Genomic DNA, 24,321 nt, shown 5'->3' with positions numbered 1-24,321 from the left:
TTTTTTGTTGTTTGCTTGAAATATTCATAAGGTTTAATGCTTTTTGCACGCGGTTGGATTTTATTAAAAATTGTTAATTATTTTATTGTTGCATATTTTGCTTATAAAGCATGATCAATTTAAATATATATTTTTTATATGTTTTTAACATTTGCATGTTTATTTAGCTACAATAATTTCATATAATTTAATAACATTTATTTGAATTTTAATTAAATTTCATAATTTATTATTATAATCGAAATACTTGTTTTTTTTTTTTTTGTTTTGTTGTACTCTTAACTAACATTGATTTCATAACTTCGTTTTTTTCATATACTCATGTGCTTGTTGACTTGGCTTATTTGTCTCACACAATTGAACTGCAATATCGGTTACGATTGAATTGATTAATTAACTGAATTATTTGAAATTGACATTGAAATTGGATTGGTCATGGAATTGAATATTTGATTAATTTGGTGTAATAAAAAAAATATCGAAAAATCAATAAACTTAATACATAACAATAACTAAAATTATTGACTACGCTGTCAAATAACTTAATAAAAACAACAATAAAAACAAAACAACAAACACAAATCACGCTACAGATCAACGAAGCTCTTGAATTGGCGCTGGAAGCAATAGACAAAGAGACAACATTCAGCATGAATGAAACAACAACAACAAAAGCAACAACCAAAACATTAAATACGATTGCTACAAGCAATCGCAAAACAACATCAACAACAGCAACAACAATATTGGAAAATACAACAAAAACAACAACAATAACAGACAATAATAAAAGGGAAACCGCGAATCGTACTGACGAAGAAAAAGAATTTAAATCGAGACAACAAACTGAAATAATGCCAAACAATTGCAACAACAACAAACAAAACAACACTAATACAAAATATACAATAAAGAACAATGCTGAATTGAACAATAAATTTGTAAGTAATGCAGACAATTATGAAGATTTTGATAATAGCGCTGACGTTTTAGCGCTCGAGACTCGTATCGCGAAGGAACCCATTTATGAGAATATCTCAGCAGCATCTACGCGACAAGTAGATACTGATGCTGATGTACAACGAAATATGTCAGCAAATGAGCTGAACAACAATAGCAACAGCAACAATAATAATATTAATAATGCTTACAATAAACAAACGTGCAATCAAATTGAAAACAAAAACAACAATAATCACAATTATGACAATTCAGTTGCTAATAATAATGCCAATAATTTGCTAAATAATTTAACTAACAACAACAGCAGCAATAATGGTAATAACAACAACAACAGCTGTTATAACAACAGCAATAACAATCAACGTAGTAGCTATAACGCTAGCATTAACAACAGCAACAATTGTCAAGTAAATGAAACTTCATTTAATGAATTAACAAATGCTTTTGCTAATGCTACAACAAATATAACAATAGCGCCAGCAGCAACAACAAAAGCAGCTACTGCTTCGCTCATAGCTAGTGAAAAGGCGCATGCAATTGTAAACAATAAAACAACAAATACCGCTACAATAACAACAGCTGCTTTACAAAACGCAGCAAACGAAAGATCTACGCAACCCACAAATCCTACAATCCCACACAAAACAACAATGCGCCTCTCGCCCATCAACAATCACACAGTTACAGAGCAAGTCGAACTTGAACCCTACTATCAAGTGCCTAAATCTTCTGAACCATACTATGATACACCCAAACATTTACGTCCAGTTCCACTTTACGAAAATATTGAAGTTTTCTATACTGGCTTGGAAAATTCTACGTTAGCTAATGGCACCGGCGCCATACTCAATAACAGTTTCAAATTAGAGCCACCCAAAGAGAAGCCACCACCACCACCTGTGGATAGTCCGCCACTCTTTGATGATATGGATAGCATACCGGATAATACGGACACTTGGTCCTCGGATAATACATACGAAACGATATCATCACGTTTGCCACATGTAAATGCTTTAGCTATGGATCATCCTTCACCGCCCATCAAACGTATGAACTCAACAAAACGTATCAAGAAAGAGTTGCGTAATAAGCGGTCCAGCTTTTTGGGTATAGACACAACAAATTTGGATGATGACGAGAGTTATTTAGAGTTGACGGTAGCACCACCACCAGATATGGCGCAACTTTTACAGGAGGAGCGACGTTTGGAGAAGCAGTTGTACTTGAAGGCCGGTCTATGTGACAGTTCGGATACAGGTAAGTGCTGAGAAAAAAATTGATTAAGATGTTAAGTTTTCATGTAAGAGAAAACAATTTCGAAATCGTAAACGATTTCCCGTCCACCTTTTTATTGACTCCCTTGTTTGTTTGATGGGTCGTCTGTCCGACCATTCTTCTATCCATGGGTGCATTTCGGTGTATAGAACAATCGGGAGTTCGAGAAAGTATCTTTCAAAAGGAGATGCAATTGAAGATGAAAAGTACTACCCGTAGGCGTAAGAAATCGTACGGCTGTGGGAAGTCTTTCCCGGACTGAGTCCGGAGTACACTGGGTCTAACATATTTTGATATTCGGTCGACTGCCTCGGGAACATTTTTTTTTACCCTTCAACGAATTTGGACATGAAATGCTGGAGGGGGGGTCTTATAGATATAAACCCCAAGTGTAAGTTTTCCCACCACTGTAGCGTCTTCCGGGCGGAAATTGCTGCTATTAAGGATGCGGTGGTTGAGAACACCTACTGCGATAGCCAAACATCTATTAAAGCCCTTAGTTCAAATCTGGTGCGATCGACGGTGCTATGGGAGCGCCTGACCCGGCTTTCGGTTGCGTCGAACTATTTGAAGATTAAGATCTGAGTCCGGGCCACAGCAATATCCCTGGCAATTGTCATGCGAATCTTCTTTTTGCAGCGATAAGCAGGCTCCCTGAAAGTTTTGCTGAGTTTTGCCGATGTTGATGGTCCTTTCCAATTCGTTCGGAAAATAGCACCAGTAAGCTACTAATCCGACCATCGAGGGAACCATTTGATGTGACCACGTCGAACCTTCTTGGTCATTCAACCCCCTTATTTCGTGAGGAACTTGTGGTCGCCAGAGCCATATCTGCGAAAGAAGCAGCGCTTCTTACTTTGTTATCTATCTAAACTGCGGTCCATAGCCATTCGAGTCCATTTCTTTCTGTGGTGGCTCAAATTTAAGATACTGTAAAACAGCCCCTGGTTTAGTTAGACTCTGTTGTTACAGTTACTGTTGTATCGAGAAATACACTCCCCAAAAGGTATTGGGTTTCACAATAGTCACTACACCGACTATGATATGAACATGTCGAACTTTCCCACCTCCTTCTGTAAAAAGCTTGCATCTCAGTTCTAGTTTTGATGCCAGAATAGAATGCTTTCAAGTTCCGCTTCATCAATACTACAGTTGGTATAGATAGAATCGAATCAAAAGCTGTTCTCCTTACAGTACGTCAAGAACCTACATATGAAGTGTCCAGACAAACCTGGACCCGCTTAATTGAGCAGCGAACTGAGATTTTAAATAATCTTAAGCGTCTTGCCTTAGATCCATTTCCTTGGATAATACCGGGCTTTTTCTGTCGGAACTCTAGGGATGAAGAGGAGATGCCTCAGTCCGATCAGGATTCGTATGAAATGTATGAACAGGCACATTATTGACGGGCAAAGCTTGGCCCTGCTCAAATTGAAGATATTCTGAGCTAATTATTGAATGATGTGCCTTAGCTCATCGAGTGGTATCAAAGTGGGCCAGCGGACCTAAATGTGCCCTTTTGCTCATTGAGAGACAATCTAACCTTACCTAACCTAAGATACGCGAAGATTTTCTGTAGAACCATGCAAAATGAGTTCGACTAAGGATCAGCTTACTATGTCCATGTGCAGGCCCTACATATCTTATAATATAGAAAACTAGCACATTAGCATTCGAGTAGGTATTCACTTTTTTCTATCCTTTTTTCTATTCCTTTTAATTCGCATTCCAGGTGAAAGTCGTGACTCAGGTGTATCCGAAAATCATTCACGTCAGAGTAGCGAGCACTACACGAACTCTTCAGAAGAAAATGATCGTCGAATCGACTCACCCCCACACAGCCTCAAATCAAACGATCTGATATATCAGACTGAAGCTTTGCTAGCTGCTGTGCAAACACCGCTACTACAAACTGTCAAAGGCAACTCCGCCGAATCGTGGACCGAGTCTGCGACAGTGGCCGCTGCAGCAACCAAATCACTCACCGAGGCCACAGCCACCGCTAATGCCAAAATGCTCTCGATCGAGGAGAAAATACGCGAACAAGAAGAAGTGCTGCGTGTTGAACGTGAACTGCTGCAGTTGGAGCAGGAAGAGTTGAAGCGACAGCGTGAAAACTTAATGCTACGCGAGAATATGGCACGACGCGAATTGCAACATGGTGCCAAAATGTTAATGTCCGCCAGTCGGCGTTCATTGCAAGATTTGAATGGAGTTGGTATAACGTTGGTGTCAAATGGTGCTACAAATTTAGCATATCAAAGTGCGGTGCCACAGTATGCGCTGCCACCCCCAGCACCACATCATGGCAGCCAACACAGCACATCAGCAGCACAACAACAACAATTCGTGGGTGCAAACGACACAAAGAAGCCGCAACCGACGGCACATCAGATTTATGCAAATGTACCAAATTTACAACAACAATACTATCCAGCGGATATCAATTATCGCAAGTCCATGTCTGATTTGCAAGAATTTTCCAAACGGCATATGCTGCCACCAACGCCACCTACCAAACCAATGCGTGCCATGCACATCACGCCGCCTACTGCAGCGAATGCTGCGTTAACGGGTGGGAGCGCATTAGATGATTTGAGCGCTCATAGAAATTCATTGCAGACTCAAGCTTACAGCGGCTCATTAGTGAAAATTGCTGCACCAACTGCAGCACCACGTGGTCACACAATCTACACCAATCATCAATCACCATATCATCATCAATCCACACAAAATTTGTCAAGCAGCAGTAATGGTGGTGATATCGCTCCGAACACTGCGCTATCTCCGATCAATGGTCATCCAGCTTTACCGGGCAATATGTCCCGCAATACTTTGCATGCACTCAGCGCTACACCAAAGCCTAAATACACTGATGGTTGGGTGCAAGTGCAACAACGCAAATCATACGACTCAAATTTAACTAATGATCCCGCTTGGTTATCGGCATATCATCAGAAACGAAAATCCTTGCCAGATGCATATCATGCCTACAACAATCATTGGTTGGTGCAGGAAGCCGAGCAGCGGCGTATGGCCGAGCAGAGACGCGTTAGCTCGACAGGTGCGACACCTGTGCATCAGCAAAATGGCAATGCGAATGCCATCAAAAACTCTATGAGTGTCAATAGTAATGGTAAGCCGTTGCCAGATTCGATTATACAAACGCTTACGGAACGTGTACAGAGCAAAGGTATTGGCGAGCGCAAAAGGTGAGCTTCAATAACAAAACTGCCGGGTCCAAAAATAACAGTTATTTTTTATTTTTGTATTTCTTTTTTTGGTAAAAGGATAAGTGCAGAGGTAGAGGTGATACAGGAGGAACTGTCTATAGTAGCCATATATTGTTCGCATATATTGCTTTATATATTCAGCCTCATATAGGATTGTAGCTCTGTCTTTCTCTAGGTTTTTTACCTAAAAGTTGGCTACTAAGTATTCAGCAAGGGAGCAGGGTATTTACTAAGTACTTTGCAGGCCCGCTATAACTGACTCCTTTCAATTATCCCAACGCCAGATGCACTGGCTACAACTTTAGAATGAAGTAGCAGTGCTAGGCTGGAGGAAGATCCTAGTAGTTTGTAGTTGGGATTTCCTTTGTTTTGATTGCTTGAAGAAAATGATAACTTGAAGAAAATGATAAAAAGGGGTCCTTGTGGGGTTTCCAGTTGCCCCGGTTACGTTGCGTATTCCACTCCTAAGCATAGATTTATTCCATGCCACTGTAGAGCTCTGCAGAGCGAATACCTTATGTACCAGTGATAAAGGTGATAGGTGATAGTTCTTAAGGAACTCTGTATCTGAGCTTCAATCGCCGTGCCTTACTCAACAACTTAAGCTGAAGGCAATGTCTTCTTTACCTCTTCTAGGACTACTCAATTCAAAAAATACAAACTAATTATTCAAACTAAAGTCTAATATATAACCCAAACTACCATGGGATGTTAATGAGGCTTAGCGCCCTACAAAAGCTCTCATAGAATATTCTCAGGTTTTTAGTGCTCGATTCAGTTCCAGTCACATTGACTACAAAGCTAGGATGCAGAGTAATCTTAAATATAAGAAATCATTAAGCGTTTAGTTTTTGAGCGAAAAAAGCAATGATTACAAAATGGAAATTAATTTTAATCTTAATTGATAATTAACAATTAATCTTTTTCAAAAAGGTTTTAAATCACGAAATCACCATTGAACTTAATTTCAACAAGAAAAAGCCAAAAAACTCTTATTTTCGTACAAAAATATGGATTAAAAAACAGACACTAATATTAATCTTGTCAGAGATAACGATTATTTTTTATCCGAAAGCTTTAAAATCACAAAATCACCATTAAACTTAATTGCACCAAATTAAAGTCAGGCTAACTCTTATTTTTTAATGAAAAAAAAAATTTATTACAAGATAGAGATTAATGCAAGTTTTAATTCATAAATTCGAATATTCTTAATCGAAAAGCTTTACAATCCCAAAATCACCATTACACTCATTTGCCACAAAAAATAATCCGAAAAACTTTTATTTTTGAAAAAAAAAATATAAATCAAAAACAGAGATAAATAAATATTAATCGAAACTCACAAATAAGGACTATTTCTTATTGAAAGGCTTTATCGCAAAATACTGATTTAATTTAATTGCTTCAATAAAAATCATAACAAATAAACATAATTTTTGGACGATCAAATTAAGATCATAAAATTGAGATTAATAAATATCGTAACCCTTACATATCGACTATTTTTATTTATTTTTATTTAAAATAACAAAACAATCTTTCAACTGAATCATAAAACACCAAAATCAGTACAACTATTGCGTTTGAGTGGAAGTATAGAGATTACTCGCAAGTTGATTAATATTAATCTCGACCGTTAAAAATCTATTATTTTTTGTCATACGAATTTCAAGTGACAAAATAACTATTTGACTTGATCATAGCAGTAAAAAATCATAAGCAACTTGATTGCAACAAATTAAGGTCGAAGGAACTCTTATTTTTAATCGAAAAAGAAAGATCACAAGATAGAGATTAATGCAAGTCTTAATTCATAAATTCGAATATTCTTAATCGAAAAGCTTTAATTTCACAAAACCGCCATTCAACTCAATTTCCACAAAAATGAATCAGAAAAACTTTTATTTTTGAATATTAAAATATTAATCGAAACTCACAAATCAGGACTATTTCTTATTGAAAGGCTTTATCACAAAATACCAATTTGATTTAATTGCTTCATTAAAAATCTTAAACAAACATGCTTTTTGGACGAAAAAATTAAGATCATAAAATTGAGATTAATAGAAATTGTAACCCTTACATATAGACTATTTTTATTTATTTTAATTTAAAATAACAAAATAATCTTTCAACTCAATCATAAAAAGTCAAAATCACTGAAACTACTAATATTCACCTCGACCGCTAAAAATCTATTATTTTTAGTCATATGACTTTCAAGTGACAAAATAACTATTTATCTTGACCATAGCAATAAAAACTCTCAAGCACCTATTTTTTTTAACCAAAACTTAAGATTTTAAATTAATGATTTAGTCTTAATCGCTCTTTTTAGCGTCATCAAATCAAAGTTATTTTTGAATGAGTGGAGAACTAAAATCCAAATAGTGATTATTTATATTTTCATCTACAAACTAATCATTTTGAATTCACCTTAAAATAAACTCATTTCTATAGATTCGACAACTACAACACACAGTTCAGCGCTTTGGATAAAAGTCCTTTACATGCCGCCTCCACTTATTACCAACAACAGCCACAACATCAACAACAAACACAACCTCAACCTTTAACACCATCACATCAACGTCATTTGAGCGCAAGCGGCAGCATTGGTACAAATACAGCAACGATTACGGCCACAATGCCACCGCAAACCAATGTGAACGCTTCACCGGCTCATCAACTACACCAACAACAACAGGATAAAGTGTTGAGTGTTAGCGGCAAAAAGAAGTGTTCACACTGTGGTGACGAATTAGGTAAAATTTGCTACTACATTGGTTGTGAGTGTTTAAAAAATTTTAAATGTTACTTAAGAAAATTGTAAACCTAATCGATTAGTTGACATTTATCATTCACAGATCATTTAGCTTAAAATGAGGCAATCATTCTAGAAATTGTGATAGAGTTCGATATTTCAAATTTTCATTAGTCACTATTTGTTCCTTCATTTACTTATAACATCATACACACTTACCTTAACGATGATTTCGAACTGTAAAGGCATCGTAGAAAGATAAAATCAGGGTTACCCGTTTGCACAAAAGAAAGTCCATAAAATGTTGTGGAACTAAAACGCACAAATCGCATGGAACTATGTACATGCAATATAACCCAATTACTGAAGACTACTACTCTATCTCGAATAGATTCGGAGTTATAACGATCTTAAAAAAACTTGCCAAGGGGGAAAACAAATCCGAAGTCCTAAGGGCAATTTTGAAGCGATCCCGAAGACAACCCTGAACAGTCGCAAAATTATGACAATTCCGAAATGTGGCGGCCGCCGTGGTGTGGTGGTAGCGTGCTCCGTCTACCACACCGAAGGTCCTGGGTTCAATCCCGTCCAAAGGAACATCAGACATTTCGAAACAAGTTTTTTCAATTAGAAAAATTTTTCTAAGCGGGTACGCCTCTCTGCAGCGATTTAGCAAATACTCCAAGTGTCATGAAAAGCTTCTCAACGAAAACTCATCTGCTTTGCATATGACGTTTGGAGTCAGCGTAAAACATGTAGGCCTCATCCCGCCAGTTCCGACCATAAAATAATATCGAATTAAAGCAATCCCGAATAGTTTCAATGACCCTCATACAATCACGAAATAGCTTTTTAATTGTTCCGAAACCATCTCAAAGTGGTCCTGAAATTGTGTGTTATGATATCGAAATTATAACTAAACAATTCGCAAAAAACCACGAAGTCATCTTAAATTATCCTGAAAAATTTCCGATATAATTCCAAAACTCACTAAAAAAAACTCGCAAAATGATGCCTCTACAGCTTCTGAATATTCCCGTGAACTTAAGAACTTTTCTAGATCCGAGAATAATTCTAAAATTGCTCGCAGTCGATAGCAACATGATCCCGTAAATAATGCAAAGAAAGTCCGGAATGATTCAGAAGTATCTCCGAAATTTTTAAAATGATCCCGCAACTTCTTCGAAATGGCATGAAGTTATGCCGAAATAGTGCCCAAGTGATACTGAAAACCATACCGAAATTATCCGTGGGTAGTGTTGAAATTATCTTGGTTATGAAATAGCCCCAAAATTATAGAATGAGCAACACCGAACTGGTGGGACCAGAAGATAGTCCCGAAATCGTCCCAGATCAACTTGAAATTACTTCGAATCAAAGCCCCAAGCTATTTCGAAAACAGTTTAGATGAGCTCGCCATCCCTCTAGTAAACTCCACCCGACTAGCACCCCGTATGAGACAATCGGCTGGACCACCAGTGTACTGTGGTATACCGCTATGACCGCCACAGAACTACAAATCAAACAGCACTTTTCTAGCTCTGTTTATTTCACTAAACATTTGCTGAAGTATTATCCCGCGTTCTGCACTTCCACTGAGACTTTGTGTGGGCCTTTTCGTGAGGAGTACTAGTTTCGTTTTATTATGCCGATTGGAAGTCAGCAGGGTTCGGAATAAGTGGTTACGATGCTCAGGTATCCCAGAAAACGTCACACATGGTACCTTGAAACATATCACAAACAATTAAATTAAATTGACCAGGTAGTCCACTACTTGACAGCCGCTAGACTCAAGCTATCGAAAAAGGGGAAAAAGCACACTTCCCTGTGATTTACCCGTTCCCTCTTCTCTACATACCATTCGGCATAACCAAGTTAAAGGAAATCAAAAAACTTGATGAGTAAGTTGAACTTGAGTAATGCAGTATTCAATTTTATAATTTGTTAACAGAAATTGATTCATTAACTATTCATAAGTTTTGAAAACGAGTACATCAGTAGGTCATTGTTACCTTCTGTATTTGTTTAGTGATTTTTTGTTTATATGTGTTGTGTTTGTAGTACGTGAATCGTTAGTTAGAACATTGAGCTTATTTCACATAGCACATATTAGCTGTTGTTTTTTGTTTTTAAATGTATATACATATGCACTTAAACTTTATATGGACTGCTAAGTGCATAACTTTATCTACACTTATGAAATTGTTGTTCATAAAATTAATACTAACAAGTAAGGATGGAACTGTCTTCGCCCGTGCAGAAGACTTCATACCTTTCATGAATGAGAGTGCACAATAATCTTATCCCATTCGTAATATCCAAATAATCGGCTGTATAAGATATGAATATATAGTTAACAGATGTACATACAAAGCTAAACGATTTTTAAGATAAATCTTCTATATATACATATAAAAGAAAGTGGTGTTAATTACACTATTTATAACTCAAGAAGGGATGAACCAATTTGGCTGAAAATTGGTGGAGAGGTAGCTTAGAGCGAGGAGATGGACATTGGATACTTTTAATCCCGTTCTGACTAGGTTCATGAGATCAAAACGTGGACCTGGGTAATCCTGGGATGTGTTTGTACAATACGGGTGTCAAATGGAAGCTGTTTATGAGTACTTTGATACGGGTTATTTTTCGTACCCCTGGATGACTAAGGTCTCGAGATATAGGCCAAAACGTGAACCCGGGGACCCCCAGAATGTGTTTATAGAATATGGATAACAAATTAAAGCTACTGATGAGTACTTTAGAAGAGGGTAATTTTCATACCCCTGGGTAACTGGGTCTCGAGATATAGGGCAAAACGTGGACCCGAGTGCCCCTAGAATGTGTTTATATAATATGGATAACAAATGAAAGCTGTTGCTGAGGGCTTTAAAGTAATTTTCATTGTGATATTCGATTTAGTCGCATCAACCTGGCAAAACTGATAAATATGCATGCGAAGCCGAAATAAAGACATGAATTAATAATACCCACATACCTATTTACATACGTCCTATTCGATTTGCCTGAAATTTGGTATATAATTTTGCCTATATTAGTATTTACGATCCTTTTTTCCGGGAAGTAGACCAGAGAGGGACTGGGACTCGGAATGGGACTGAAACAAAATACATACCACCCTCTGGGACTGGCAATGAGAGAAGAGAAAAGAAAAGGAGACTGAGAAAGAGATAGAGTGAGACGAAGATAGAGATAGATGAAGCGAAAAAGATGGATGGAGGAGTGAATAAAAGGACTAAGAAAAAGTGATGATGGGGGTAGGGCAGAGTTAGATGGACTTATTAAAATGTATGCAGATAGACCAAATTTAAGGCAGAACAATGTCTGCCGGGTCTGCTAGTATAAAATGCAAAATAGGTACGTACTTTGTGTGAGGATGCAAAGTTTCACGTTTTCTGTGGTCTGCAAGAAAAAGCTTTCATCATGAATCTGTTATCTCAACAATATATGACGTAAGCGTAAACATTTGATGAATTTGAAGCTTCTAGCCGTTAAAAAGGATGGAGGAATGACAGTGTATATGAGGTACATATATACTGTAACGAATTTTGTGCAAATCCTCTCATTTGCAACCTTCTACTAACGTTCAAATCATTAAACTGTTGAATAAATAACTCCACTATTCAATAATGCAAAATGGCCTTTATTAAAGTACTTCACAATAACACTTATACTTCGCAACTGATAGCTTGCTTAAATCAAACTAATTATCGTGCCTCAACTGTTGCTGCTTTTTATACTGTTTGGTTTCCTCGTTGACATATTTCTAGGTGCTTCTGTTTCTAGAATTTACTAGTTAGTTATCAGCTATAAATTTCTCAGCTATAACTACAGATGTACGATTTTATATCTTCTCCCATAGCCCATGCGCGTGTATATGTGAGTGATGCTTGCACAAATGATTGCATACTTTTGGGAGTTCTCACATATATGCATGTGTTTGTGCGTTACTCTCCGCTGCTCGCGTGTACATATGGGTAGACATAATGATTGATTTGTTGATGTGCATACAAGTCACTGCTTAGTATGGGCTTAGAGATGATAGTATCCCTTAGTGTTGCTAGTTTTCGTTACAATACTATATATACCACCGATCTCAATAATATTTTCAGAAAACAATATATGCTACATACGTAAGCATTTGGTGAAATTTGAAAATTCTAGCTGTTAAAATGGGAAGAAATGGGTTAAGAAAAGTTTCTTATCTGAACAATCGGTTATATTGGATATATACTATATATACGACGGATCTCATTCACTTTTTCAGACAACAATATGTACAATATATGATAGCATATGGTGAAGTTTGAAGCTTCAATCCGATAAATTGAGGAAGATATGACAAAAATCCTCTTTTTTGAAAAATCGGTTGTATGAGGCATATATGCTATAGTGATCGGATCCGGCCGGTTCAGGCAAATGTCTAATCGAACACCTAAATATACCAAATTTTATCAAGATATCTCAAAAATTGAGGGACTAGTTTGCATACAACAGACAGACAGACATAGCTAAATCAACTTAGCTCTTCATCCTGATCATTTCGGTATACTTATTGGTGGGCCTATCTCTTTTCCCTTAAGGATTTACAATTTTGAGACTCGTGACAGACTTAATGTACCATTTTATTTTCATGAAAAGTATAAAAAGTGTGTGTGCCCACTATTTTTCACATTCAATTTTGGTATGCGTTGTACACTGTGACCTATACGATTTGTGCCTCCACTATTTCTCCATACACTAAAACTGGGCATTATGTTTAGTCGCAAATGTAGATGTATATACATGTAAAGAACCAAACACGGCTATTGTTTACTGCTCCCCTGTTATAATTCAGCACTTAGTTGCCAAAATCCTCTAATTTAGTAAGTGTGCCCTTTTGTTCATATTTTTCCTTATTTTTAACCTTCATTGTTTAGCTAGTAGTATTTTATTTTCCTTAAATAAACCTATAACTAAGCTTATATGTACACATATTTCCTACAATAATACATAAATATCTTTTTTACATGCCTTTCGAAAAAACGCAGACACAAACGGCTGTTCGGAAACAAATTGTCGTTACGTACATAGAGCACTCAAATATATAGTTTGGGTATAAATTTGGGTATTCGTTAAGAAAAAAATGTATGTCCTTTCCCTATAAACAGCATTATTTGTGACCCGGTCTATGAAAAGGTGGCTTATGACTCAAACAAGAAATTGCGAGAAACAGCTGTTAACAGCTGTTTTTTTTAGTCATAAGCCACCTTTTCATAGACTGGGTCACATTTGTGGCCTTAGAACAATAAAAATCTTTTTTTTTTAGTTATAGGGTTTGTTTGGCAGAAATTATTATACTGTACAATAAGTTTTACTTATTAAGTTAAACATATCGCACACATAGATTAAATGGGACCTCACTGAAAAATCTGAAATTTTTAAGCTATGAGTGCCACCGGGTATCCCAATTCAATAACTCTTGCACTGTTTACTCGATTTATTAATACCTTCATAAATCAGCGAGAAAAGGCTTTGTAAAAAATAAGAATTGCATTGGCATATATGGGGGAGGCAGACAGTTTTTCACGTTTTCTGAACATTGCGATTTTTTTGTGTTGATCGCTGTTTTGTTCTATGAAAGTGTGCGATATAGTAAAACCTATATATTACTTGTTTACTTAATTGGCGATTAACCGTTGAACAAGACGCGCCAGTCGCTTCTATGCTTTGCTAACTGGAGCCAACTCGCCCTCGCCAACACGTATAGGTCCGTAAATCTATCAAAGAAGTTTTCTCTCGAACAGTCCCAGAGCCCCTTCATCTGGTGGTGGCATGGTTCATGCTTCTGCACCATATAACAGGACGATTACGATAAGTGACTTGTAGAGCATGATTTTCGTATACCGAGAGAGGACTTTACTTCTTACTTGCCTTCCTAGTCCGAAGTAGATTTATTGGCAAGATTGATTCTATGCTGGATTTCTAAGCTGATGTTGTTCTTTGTGCTAATATTGGTTCCAAAATAAACGAAGTCTTTTACTATTTCGAAATTATGGCTGCCAACAATGGGGTGGTTGCCAAGGCGCAATGCGCTGACTCTTAGCTCCTTGACAGCAGGTACTTCGTTTTGTCCTCATTCACCATCAAATCCAACTTTGCCGCTTCTTTTTCCAGCAATATGTATGAGAAAATGTTAATTTAGGTATGCTGATTTTAATAACGCTTATTAGTTTAATAACCCAGCTCAAGCAAGCAGGATTTATCTTTTACTTTTTTAACTTATAAAAAATTTGCAAAATTTTCGTTTTTACTTAAAAAGTTACTCTTACGCCCTGGTAAGGAGATATTTTTTTCCCGTAGAGTTTTTCTAAACTCTCGCAGGATTTATGTAGCCATGCTACGTACAGTTTGGCAAAGAAGATACAATTAATTTAACCACATTCTGTGCCGCTCGATAGACGGCGAATGGGCGCACAAGCCGCGAATTTGATGCAAGTTGTAGTGGAACCATTCTAAAAGCTGTTGCTGTGCAAGCAGTGCTTCGCCCCATTCAGTAGGTGCGACTACTCACAAATTGTCATCAAAGTTCTCTAGCGGAAGTCAGAAACTAGCAGTTTCAACAGGGTTGCAACGAAGTGCTAAAAGCGTAGGTTCCACATTACAGTTGGAAGGGTGGTTCATGACATGTGAGGACACATCGCATACATGGCATACATTACGTATGTCGGGGTTGAGGCTGGACCAGTAAGGTTTTAACATATTACAGTATACAAAACAAAGTCTGGCCAGATTGACTCAGGTCTCCCTGGGTAGTCTATTTTCCTCTTCTGCAAGGGCCTCATTACGCTTATCCGGATTAAACGGCTGAGCTGGTAGATGTCGGTTCCCATCGAAGTACTTACGGCGATGTTTCCTTATTGCTCTGGCACGAAGAAGGACTTCAACGATAAGTTTAAAGTGTTTAGGCTTCGACATGTCTATATCATCTGGTCCTATTAACTTGGAGTTCTTGGCCTCTTTAATGGCTTCGTTACCCTCTGTGGAGGGGATGGTAATGGTGGACACGTGTTTGTGATTATGTGCACCTCCATAGTGCAGTTCTTCAAGTTCCACAGATTTTGATCGCCAAATGCGATGGATATTTTATCATTGTGTTTTGTCGAGCTAGACAGGGATTTGAACACAATTTACCGACACCCGCAGTGAGGTTAAAGTACTTTAAATGCTCGTCTCATTTGGCACCTTTGTGCTATTTTACCAGCCGCATAATATTCAGGTGGAGATTCCTCATATAAAGATTTGTTGGGTCGAGCTGTCTCGCTAGATCATATTTTCTGCACCTTCGTCCAGGAAATGTGGTACGATTTCAGATATTCTACAGGCAGTAATGAAACGGGCCGAAACTAAAGTTATGACTTTGCGAAAAGCGCGCTCGCCTTGGCCGACATCCCTTAGAAAGGGGAGAGCAGCGCAAAATTGATTTGTGAAAATCTTGTGATCCCTCCAATTTGCTGTTTTGAAATTGATAAATAAATACCATTGAGACCAGATGCTCGGATGCCAAAGTAAGCATCGGCTGTGATTCAACGCAGTTTATGAGTCCTGCGCTGACGATGGCAATATCTAAGGAGCTAGAATGTCAGATATCAGAGCGATAGCATTTTGGGCAGCAGGTGGTAGACGGAATGAAGTTGATTATGATTTCAATATTGGCATTGCCTCACCGGACGGTTATGCCTTGACATTCTATCAAATGCAGCTTAATACCTTCCCGTATCAATGAGGAATGAAAAAGTCGAAGGAGCTGCTCTGAGAATGACAATTTTGAGAGGGCTTTTAAATTAAATAGGTTTTCACTGAAATGACTGCGTCCGGTCGGGAAGAAAAACTGTAACTCACGCAGATATATGTTGTTGGTGTATTAACTGTCTAAGAATATGTTCACTTCACGTACCCTATTGAGTATTTAGACCATGGGTCGCCCAAAATTGCAAGTGATCGCCATTTTGCATACGCAACGAAAGCATAATTATGCTGTGGAGTGTAGACCCCTAATTTATATAGGCAGAAATCGGTAGATCATTAAAATTCCGGGTAACATCGCATAGAAAATTGTAGTTTAGTTTGATATGCGGAAGGAGGTGTGATCATAAGAATCTAGGAGAAAACCTGCAAAATATACTGGCTCCAATACCCACGCTGTCTGAGTCTTATGGACGAACTAATAGCTGTTAGGAGTATGTGAAGTTCCAGTCTGAACTGGCCGAAGATAACATTTAGGGCATCTTTTATAGCGGAAAAAAAGCTCCACTGGACTATGATTTATAGACTACGTACTTATGTACCCAATTTTGGAAAAAAATAAAGACGAAAAAAACTGGCATTATAAAACCTCACAAACAATGAAGTTGCTTGAGAATCGAATTTTTTACTTTTTTCGCGACCTTTAAATACTATAAATAATTGTTCTTTTTCTCTTTCTTTGGCAATTCAATAGGACGCGGTGCCGCTATGATCATTGAATCATTGCTACTCTTCTATCACATTAATTGCTTCAAATGTTGCGTGTGTCATGTACAACTGGGCGACGGATTAAATGGAACTGATGTGCGCGTGCGCAATCACAAATTACACTGCCAAAATTGTTATTCCAGCGACGATGGCATTAAATTTAGTTGTGTATGAGATGAAAGTGAGAGAGAGCAAGAGAGGGAGATATAGTAAAGCTTAAAGCATAAAACAACAAAACATAAAATGTAAAAAAGAAACGAAATTTGTAACCCTCAAGCGTAGTCTAATTCAAACGAAGCGGTGTGGGGGTTAAAATTTAATTGGAAAAATTGTAGCATATCTTAAGGGGCTGAGAAGCGTTTGCATGCAAAACAAAGTGAAATGCTTATTATGATTGAGTTCAAAAGCTGATCATATTTATGTAAAATTAGTAAAAATTTTAACATTTTCCATTTTCTAGTTTACATACATACTTATTTATGTATATTTACACTTTTTAAAATTGAAAAATAAAAAAATTTTAAATTTTACAATAAATGAATTTTACACAAAATATGAATGTTTGTATTAAGAAATAAATTTGAACAATGCGCTAAATGCTTATGAATAATATGAAAATATACATTAAATACAATAAAATATACAGGTGTTTAAAAACAAATTCATATATAAATATATATATGACAAATTGTTACAAGTTGTATGCTACTTTTTTCTTTTTCTTTTTAAGACAAGGGTATTTATGAAGGGGAAGTGGAATAAAGAAAAAAACTTAGCTTTTATGTGGAACTTCCGAGTTGCAAAAAAGAAAATTTAAAAAAATTTTTAAAAACAATTTTAGTTTATTGAAAATTTATAGAAAATGTATCATACTTCAAAACGTTAGATTAAATTTTCTTTTAACTTTTCAAAAAAATTGATTTTATAATTTTAATATTCAAAAAACTTTGCAATCAAAAACATGTCAATAAATTGCGTAAGAAATTATGTGCAAATTGCTAAAAACTTCAAGTTTTTGTTTTCTAATTTTTTTCAGAGTTACAAATTGAGCAACTCTTTGAGTAAATTTTTTTGTTTTTAAATATTTTTTTTTATTACAAAATCTTCAAAGTTCAAAATTTTTAAATTAAAAAAATTTTAATAAACACCAAAAAATTTATGTAAAAAGTTCTTTTTGTGTTTTTTGTAAGAGTTTAAATAGGAAAGCTCAGAACTGCGAATAATACAGAAAACCTGCAAAAATAATTTGTAGCTTCCCTTAGTTGTTCTTTTTATTTAATTAAGTCATTTCCAAAATTCAGTACAAAAATTTCCGAAATTTTTTCGTCTATTTTTTATATTTGTTTTTTTTTTTTGCACGTGAAAAAAAGGACGGACGGCCTTAATTAAAAATGATTTTTACAACTCTCTTAAAAATTTTAAGAAATATTTTATGGTTTCTTTTAAAAAATTTTTAATTATTGTTATTTAGTTTTTTTTTGTAATTTAAAGAAGTTTTAAAGTAAAAAAATGTTATTATGATTAATATATGTGAACATAATTTACAAGTTGGTTTCTTAAAAAATATTTGAGTTGTCTCTCTTTTATCATAAAATGCTCCCAAAAAAAATGTAAGACAAAAATGTAAGCTCAGAACTATGGATAATATAGCAAAATTTAGAAAATATTTTATATCGCTTAGTTCTGCTTTTTTTTTGTTTAAGTGAAATTCAGTAAACAAATAAAATAATCTCAAGAAACGTGTTGTTTATTTTATTACTTTTTTGCATGCTTTACTTCAAAATTTAATTTTAACGTTTTCTTATTAGCTTTTTTATTTTTTTAGTATTGCTGCGAAAGAAAAAAATATTTTAAATGCGGAAAAAATTAAAAAAAAATTGAGCTTCGCTTAGTTTTTATTTTTATTTACTTAAAAAAATGGCTCATTGGTTTTGAAAGATTTTTAACAAACAAATTTGGTTTATATAGCTATACAAAATTCGAGCTCACAAATTTGAATATAAAACTATTTCAAACATTTTCTTCAACATTTCATTTCATAAAGATATTTTTGAAAAGAGTACATTTTTAAAAAACTGGAAGGCGTGGACTAAAAAACAAATTTTTAATTAGCAAAAAGAAGGGTTCCTTATGTATTCAAATATATAAAAAATTTCAAAATAAAAATCTCGAACAAAGTAGAGTAATAAAAAGTTATCAACTCAAAAACTTGATTAATAAAAATAAAAAGATTAAAAAACTGTATTTGACTTATAAAACAATTAAAAATAAACGTTTTTTCCATTCACGCTTCAAAAACTTCATGACTAAAATCAAAGATATTCCAGAAATATTACAAGTGTCCTTTTGTTTAAAAAATATTTTAATCACATAATTGAAAAACTTAATTATTAAACATAAAAAGTTTTCCAAAAATAACTTTTTTTTATTAAAGACATATTTTAAACCTATTTTTGTAATATAGCAAAATTTAAAAAAAACTTTTTACTGAGTAATAAAATTTTTGAAACACCAAAAAGTAAAGCAAACCGTAAAAATAAAAAAATTCTCAAATCAAAAACTTGATTAATAAAAATGAAATAATTCTAAAAAATTTATTTGACTGTTAAAAAAGTAAAAAAAAAATCAGTTTTCCCTTTTAATTAAAAAAAAATTTTTTTTAATCACACTTCAAAACCTTCAATACTAAAATCAAAGAGATACAAAAAAACATCAAAAATGTTTTTTAATTGCTTTAAATTTTAAAATCACACAACTCAAAAACTTTTTCATTAAAAATAAAATTATTTCACAAAAGGTTCAAAAAAAATATATATATATTTTTTTTTTATTTTAAAAATGTCACAACTGAAATTAATTAAATTTTTTTTTTTCAATTTAACAAAATTAATGTTTTTTGCTTAGGTTTAATAAATGGGTAATACAATTTTTAAAACATTACAAAATTTATTGTTTAACAAAAATATAAAATTCTCAATTCAAAAACTTGATAAACAAAAATAAAAAAAAAATTTTTTTGATTAATAAAGAAGTTTAAAAAATCGCTTTTTCCCTTCAATTAAAAAAATTTAAAAACTCACACTTGAAAAACTTCAATACTATAATCAAAGAAACAAAAAAAAATTTATCAAAAATGTTTTTTTTTTTTTGGTCATTTAAAAAAATGTTTAAAGCTCACAATTTTATTGAAAACAAACAGATTTAAAAAATATTTTTTTTTTAATTAAAGATATATATATTTTTTTTTTTAATTTAACAAAATTTATATTTTTTGCTGAGGTTTAAGAAGTTGAGTAACAAAGTTTTTAAAACTTCAAAAAATTTATTTTTTATCAAGAAAACAAGTTCCGCGTCTAAGCTATTTTTTTTTTATTTCGCTTCATCCTCTTAATTGTCTCTATACGCTGCAATCTATTTTAATTAAAACTATCATACAAAATAGAAAATATTTATAAATATTAAATGTTGAAAGCAAACTTTAAATGCTAAATTATTGAAATATAAAATCGGATCACGTATCAATATATATAAAATAAACAAAAACAGTTATATACATACATATACAAATGCTTCTACATGTACAATTTGTACATACATACATATGTAGTTAATTCATTATAGAACACAAAAATGTTGATGTCCCTCTTAATGGAAACTACTAACCACGGCAGTTCGCAAATAAATCAGAAACAAACTCAAACTATGAAATTGCTCTAAACAATTAAACGTTGAATTTTTAAATTATTGTGCTCCTTGTTGAATGTTGAGCGTTTATAGTGAACTACCGCAACATCATTATTAAATTACAAAAAAAAAACCAAACATTAACGAAACACGTGTAAGTCAATTGACTATGAAAACTTGTGAAAATCATAAACAAAAAAAATAATATTTTATCATTCTTCTAATTGTATGTATTTAATTAATTAATTAAAACTTTTTTTTTCAAAATTGTAATATACACCAAACATAAAAAATAAACAATGAATTTTTTGTTACTTTACACGTACAAAAAAATTCCCAAAAAATTATATATATAATATTGTCAATTTGTATTTAAGCAATTAGTTTAGTTCTGTAATTAAACAAAAAAAAACAATAACGCAGTTATGTGCATAAACTTATACATATAAACTCACACACACATATTCACACACACTTTTTATTTACTCTGCTATAAATTAGGTTTAATGACTTTTATGTAAATATTTTTTTTCGCTGAATATTGTATTTATTAATAGTTTTTATGTACAACTAATAAAAAACAAAAACAATTTCAAAAAAATTAACGCTTTGCTTTTATTAAGTACATGGATGCTCGCCTTTTTTTTATTGAGAATAGGGTGCATCCTTGCTGAAATTTAGATATTTTTATAAGCTGGCAACACTTATCTAGCAAAAAAAGTAATACAAATTAATTCCTGCTGTTTTTAAAAAGATAGTATTTGTTTTTGTCAGTGGGCTCATTTTCAGAGAGTGTCCCATTTTTAAACTGCAATGGTCTGAAATGTCCATTGAGCTCGTCAAAATTTTTGGAGAGTATTTGGCTAGCTATCACAACAACAAAAAATCTGACAGCCGCATAATAAACATAATAAACCAAACAGGTAAAGTCAATCATAATGCAATAATAAAGGCGATGTCAACAACATAACCACACTTTTTAGGCAGCTCTATTTGTCAGTATTTACTTGTATTACGTAAGTACCAAATTTTGATCGCTTCATTTTTTGTACAAATTACCTCAAAAAAATTTATTTTCTACAAAATGTTTCTATATTCTTTTAGGGAATACAAAGTTACGTTAATATTTTTGTCTAAAAGATTCTGGTAGCGCCTTATACAGTTATTATATTTCTAAACGTATAGTAAAATTTTCTCCGATCGTAGTAGAATTTAAAGGCAGCTTTGTATGATAGACAACCCTCTAAAATATGCATGCCAAACTTGTCAGAATAAGGGAAAATGTCAACGGGATTAGAACACCTGAATTTTTTGACTAATTAATAACGCACCGTTCGGTTTCGCTTCTGGCTTCTGTTTAATTTTCGATTTTGACCTCTAATCTTTCCTTTCTTCTTCCCGCCATTTTTCCCCCTTTTTTCCCAGACTTTGTTATCGTAAACATCATTATCGACATTGCTATCATGCTGCTCCTTTTCATTTTTTTTTGTTCTTTTCCTTTATCGTTTCACTTTCTCCCTTATACGATTAGGTTTTCCGTCCTCGTTAATTTCCATTATGTGATTCGTTTTTTATTAAAAGGGCGCAGGTCTACATTTTCAAATTGCTCAGACGGCTCAAAAAGTGGCCATAAAATGAGCCAATTTCAATGTAAAATTTGTAAAATTCCATCGCTTATAAACATGTATAGGATAAACGTGGAAATATGTACTTAAACAGTTGTTGTTGTTGTTGTTGTTGTAGCGATAAGGTTGCTCCCCGAAGGCTTTGGGGAGTGTTATCGATGTGATGGTCCTTTGCCGGATACAGATCAGGTACGCTCCGGTACCACAGCACCATTAAGGTGCTAGCCCGACCATCTCGGGAACGATTTATGTGGCCACATTAAACCTTCAGGCCATCCCCTCCCTCCCCACCCCCAAGTTCCATGAGGAGCTTGGGGTCGCCAGAGCCTCGTATGTTAGTGAAACAAGATTCGTCGCGGATAGGTGAGGTTGACAATTAGGTTTGGAGAAGCTATATATTGCGCTGGCAACCTGAAGGGTTGCGCTACACACCCCTTGAATCTGGTATTTTAGTCGCCTCTTGCGACAGGCATACCTACCGACGGTATGTTGTTATTGTTGTAGCGATCACTCCCCGAAGGATTTTGGGGAGTGTTATCGATATTGATGGTCCTTTGCCCGATATACATATGTCCGATACGTTCCGTTAACAAGCACCATTAAGGTACTAGCCCGATGATCTCGGGAACAATTTAATATGGCCACATTGAACCTTCTAGGCCATACCGCCCTAGCCACCCTCTAGTTGGGGTCGACAGAGACTCGCCTGCTAAACATGTTTATGATACATGCATATTTGTAAGAGGATTCGCATTGTGTAGGTAAGGTTATTAATTGGATTATTTTGTTTTATTGATTTTCCGACAGGGTGGATAAATGATGTATATTGGAACGATTCTCCCTCATCCCTTGTCAAATTTAGTTTCGAGACAAACCGGTTTCGGCGTTAGGCCACCTTCAGTGTCGATTCTCGTTCCGAGAGAGAGAACGAAAATCGACACTGATGATGACACAACGCCGAAACCGGTTTGTCTCGAAACCAAATTTGACAAGGGATGACGGACAATTGTTCCAATATACATCATACGTTATTAATTGGGTTACGGTAGCTATGAATTTCGCTTATCAACCCCTTGAAACACATTATGTATTCCCTCATATAGCATAACATACGCTCAGATTCTGGATGCTCCAAGAAGCTTACTCATCAAAAAATGTTGCTCATACGCACTGGCATCCCTCATAAAAGGGTTCAAAAGTAATAACGTAATCTTTAACATAATCTTCCTTTTATTTTGATCCAATTTATATTCTTACAGCCTACGTAGTATAATTTGAAAGATAGTTATCTACATCGTAAATAACAGTTCATACTCAGGGCTGTCATGGAATCTAAGTCGGTTTTGCGTTTTATCGGAATTGCAAACCAATATTGATTTAAATTGGTGTCATAAAACCGTATTGGTTTTGCTGTTTTCGAATGTAAATAAAAGCGACGTTCGAATCAGCTGTTTTGCAGTGTTATCGGTGCACCGGCAATTTAGATGTTAATTTTTTTTGGAAAAATTTTATAAAATAAATTGTTTTGTGCATCTATAAATAGAACAAAAACAGCAACAAAATCAAAGTTTCTTTGAAAACCGCCGTACCAAGCATAGCTTTAACACATAATTGCATACGAAGTATGCAATGTGTAAAAGATTAAAATATGCAAAAAGAAGGTAATTGGGAAAAACTTTACAACAACTAAGGCATGACGTAGCTGAATGCGTTTATAACCATCTCAACTATCGTAGGAGTGCGGGTTCGACTCCCACTACCGGGAGAAAAGGCTTTGAAGAGATTTACAAGGTATAATCGAAACAGCTGTCGCCTTGTCCGTCCTGATGTCACGTTGTTTAAATTTTTCCCAAATTATTAAATAAATTATGAAATTAAAAAATTGCTTCGAATAAATGTTTTCATACATTTAAAAAAAAAGCAATACGGGCAATCCCCGATTATTAAATCATAGAAATAAACAAATTTATTGATCGCAGCAATCCATTAGAGTTGCCAGAGACAGCGTAATTAAATTTCTTAATGTGGGTTTCTAAATATTTATAGTGTATTTGCAGTTGCATTGCATACTATCGCATAAACAAAGAGGCTTTCCGAATGGTATTGGACACCATTGAAGGACGCTTAACTTGCTCGAAAGTTCTACCAGTGCTGCAACTAGCAGCTACATACGTTACGATTTTTAACTGAAGGATCCTATCATATATCAGTTGGCAAGGATTCTAGCATGAGTGTAGGAAGAAACACGGTGTCAACGATTTTA

At 34.6% G+C, this 24,321-nt stretch overlaps 1 protein-coding gene across 17 annotated transcripts in view; it reads left to right on the top strand.

Annotated features, from left to right (window-relative positions):
* smash (smallish) overlaps window positions 1-21,034 on the top strand; it is a 483,421-nt gene extending 462,387 nt beyond the window's left edge. For 13 of the 17 annotated variants that reach the window (XM_067791824.1, XM_067791791.1, XM_067791784.1 and 10 more), the window contains 4 exons: window positions 594-2,220; window positions 3,971-5,450; window positions 7,935-8,239; window positions 16,736-21,034. In XM_067791824.1, the coding sequence (XP_067647925.1) occupies window positions 594-2,220; window positions 3,971-5,450; window positions 7,935-8,239; window positions 16,736-16,923 (3,600 nt within the window). In that variant the 3' untranslated portion in view covers window positions 16,924-21,034. Of the gene's footprint in view, window positions 1-593; window positions 2,221-3,970; window positions 5,451-7,934; window positions 8,264-13,286; window positions 13,384-16,735 lie in introns of all 17 variants that reach the window. The other 4 variants (XM_067791876.1, XM_067791879.1, XM_067791885.1 and 1 more) reach the window with 4 other exon arrangements.
* The last annotated feature ends 3,287 nt before the right edge of the window (window positions 21,035-24,321 follow it).

This window comes from Eurosta solidaginis, chromosome 1, assembly GCF_040869045.1.
Source record: "Eurosta solidaginis isolate ZX-2024a chromosome 1, ASM4086904v1, whole genome shotgun sequence".
Taxonomy (NCBI): domain Eukaryota; kingdom Metazoa; phylum Arthropoda; class Insecta; order Diptera; family Tephritidae; genus Eurosta; species Eurosta solidaginis.
Note: the sequence above shows the minus strand (reverse complement) of the source record. Positions and strands in the feature narration are given on the sequence as shown.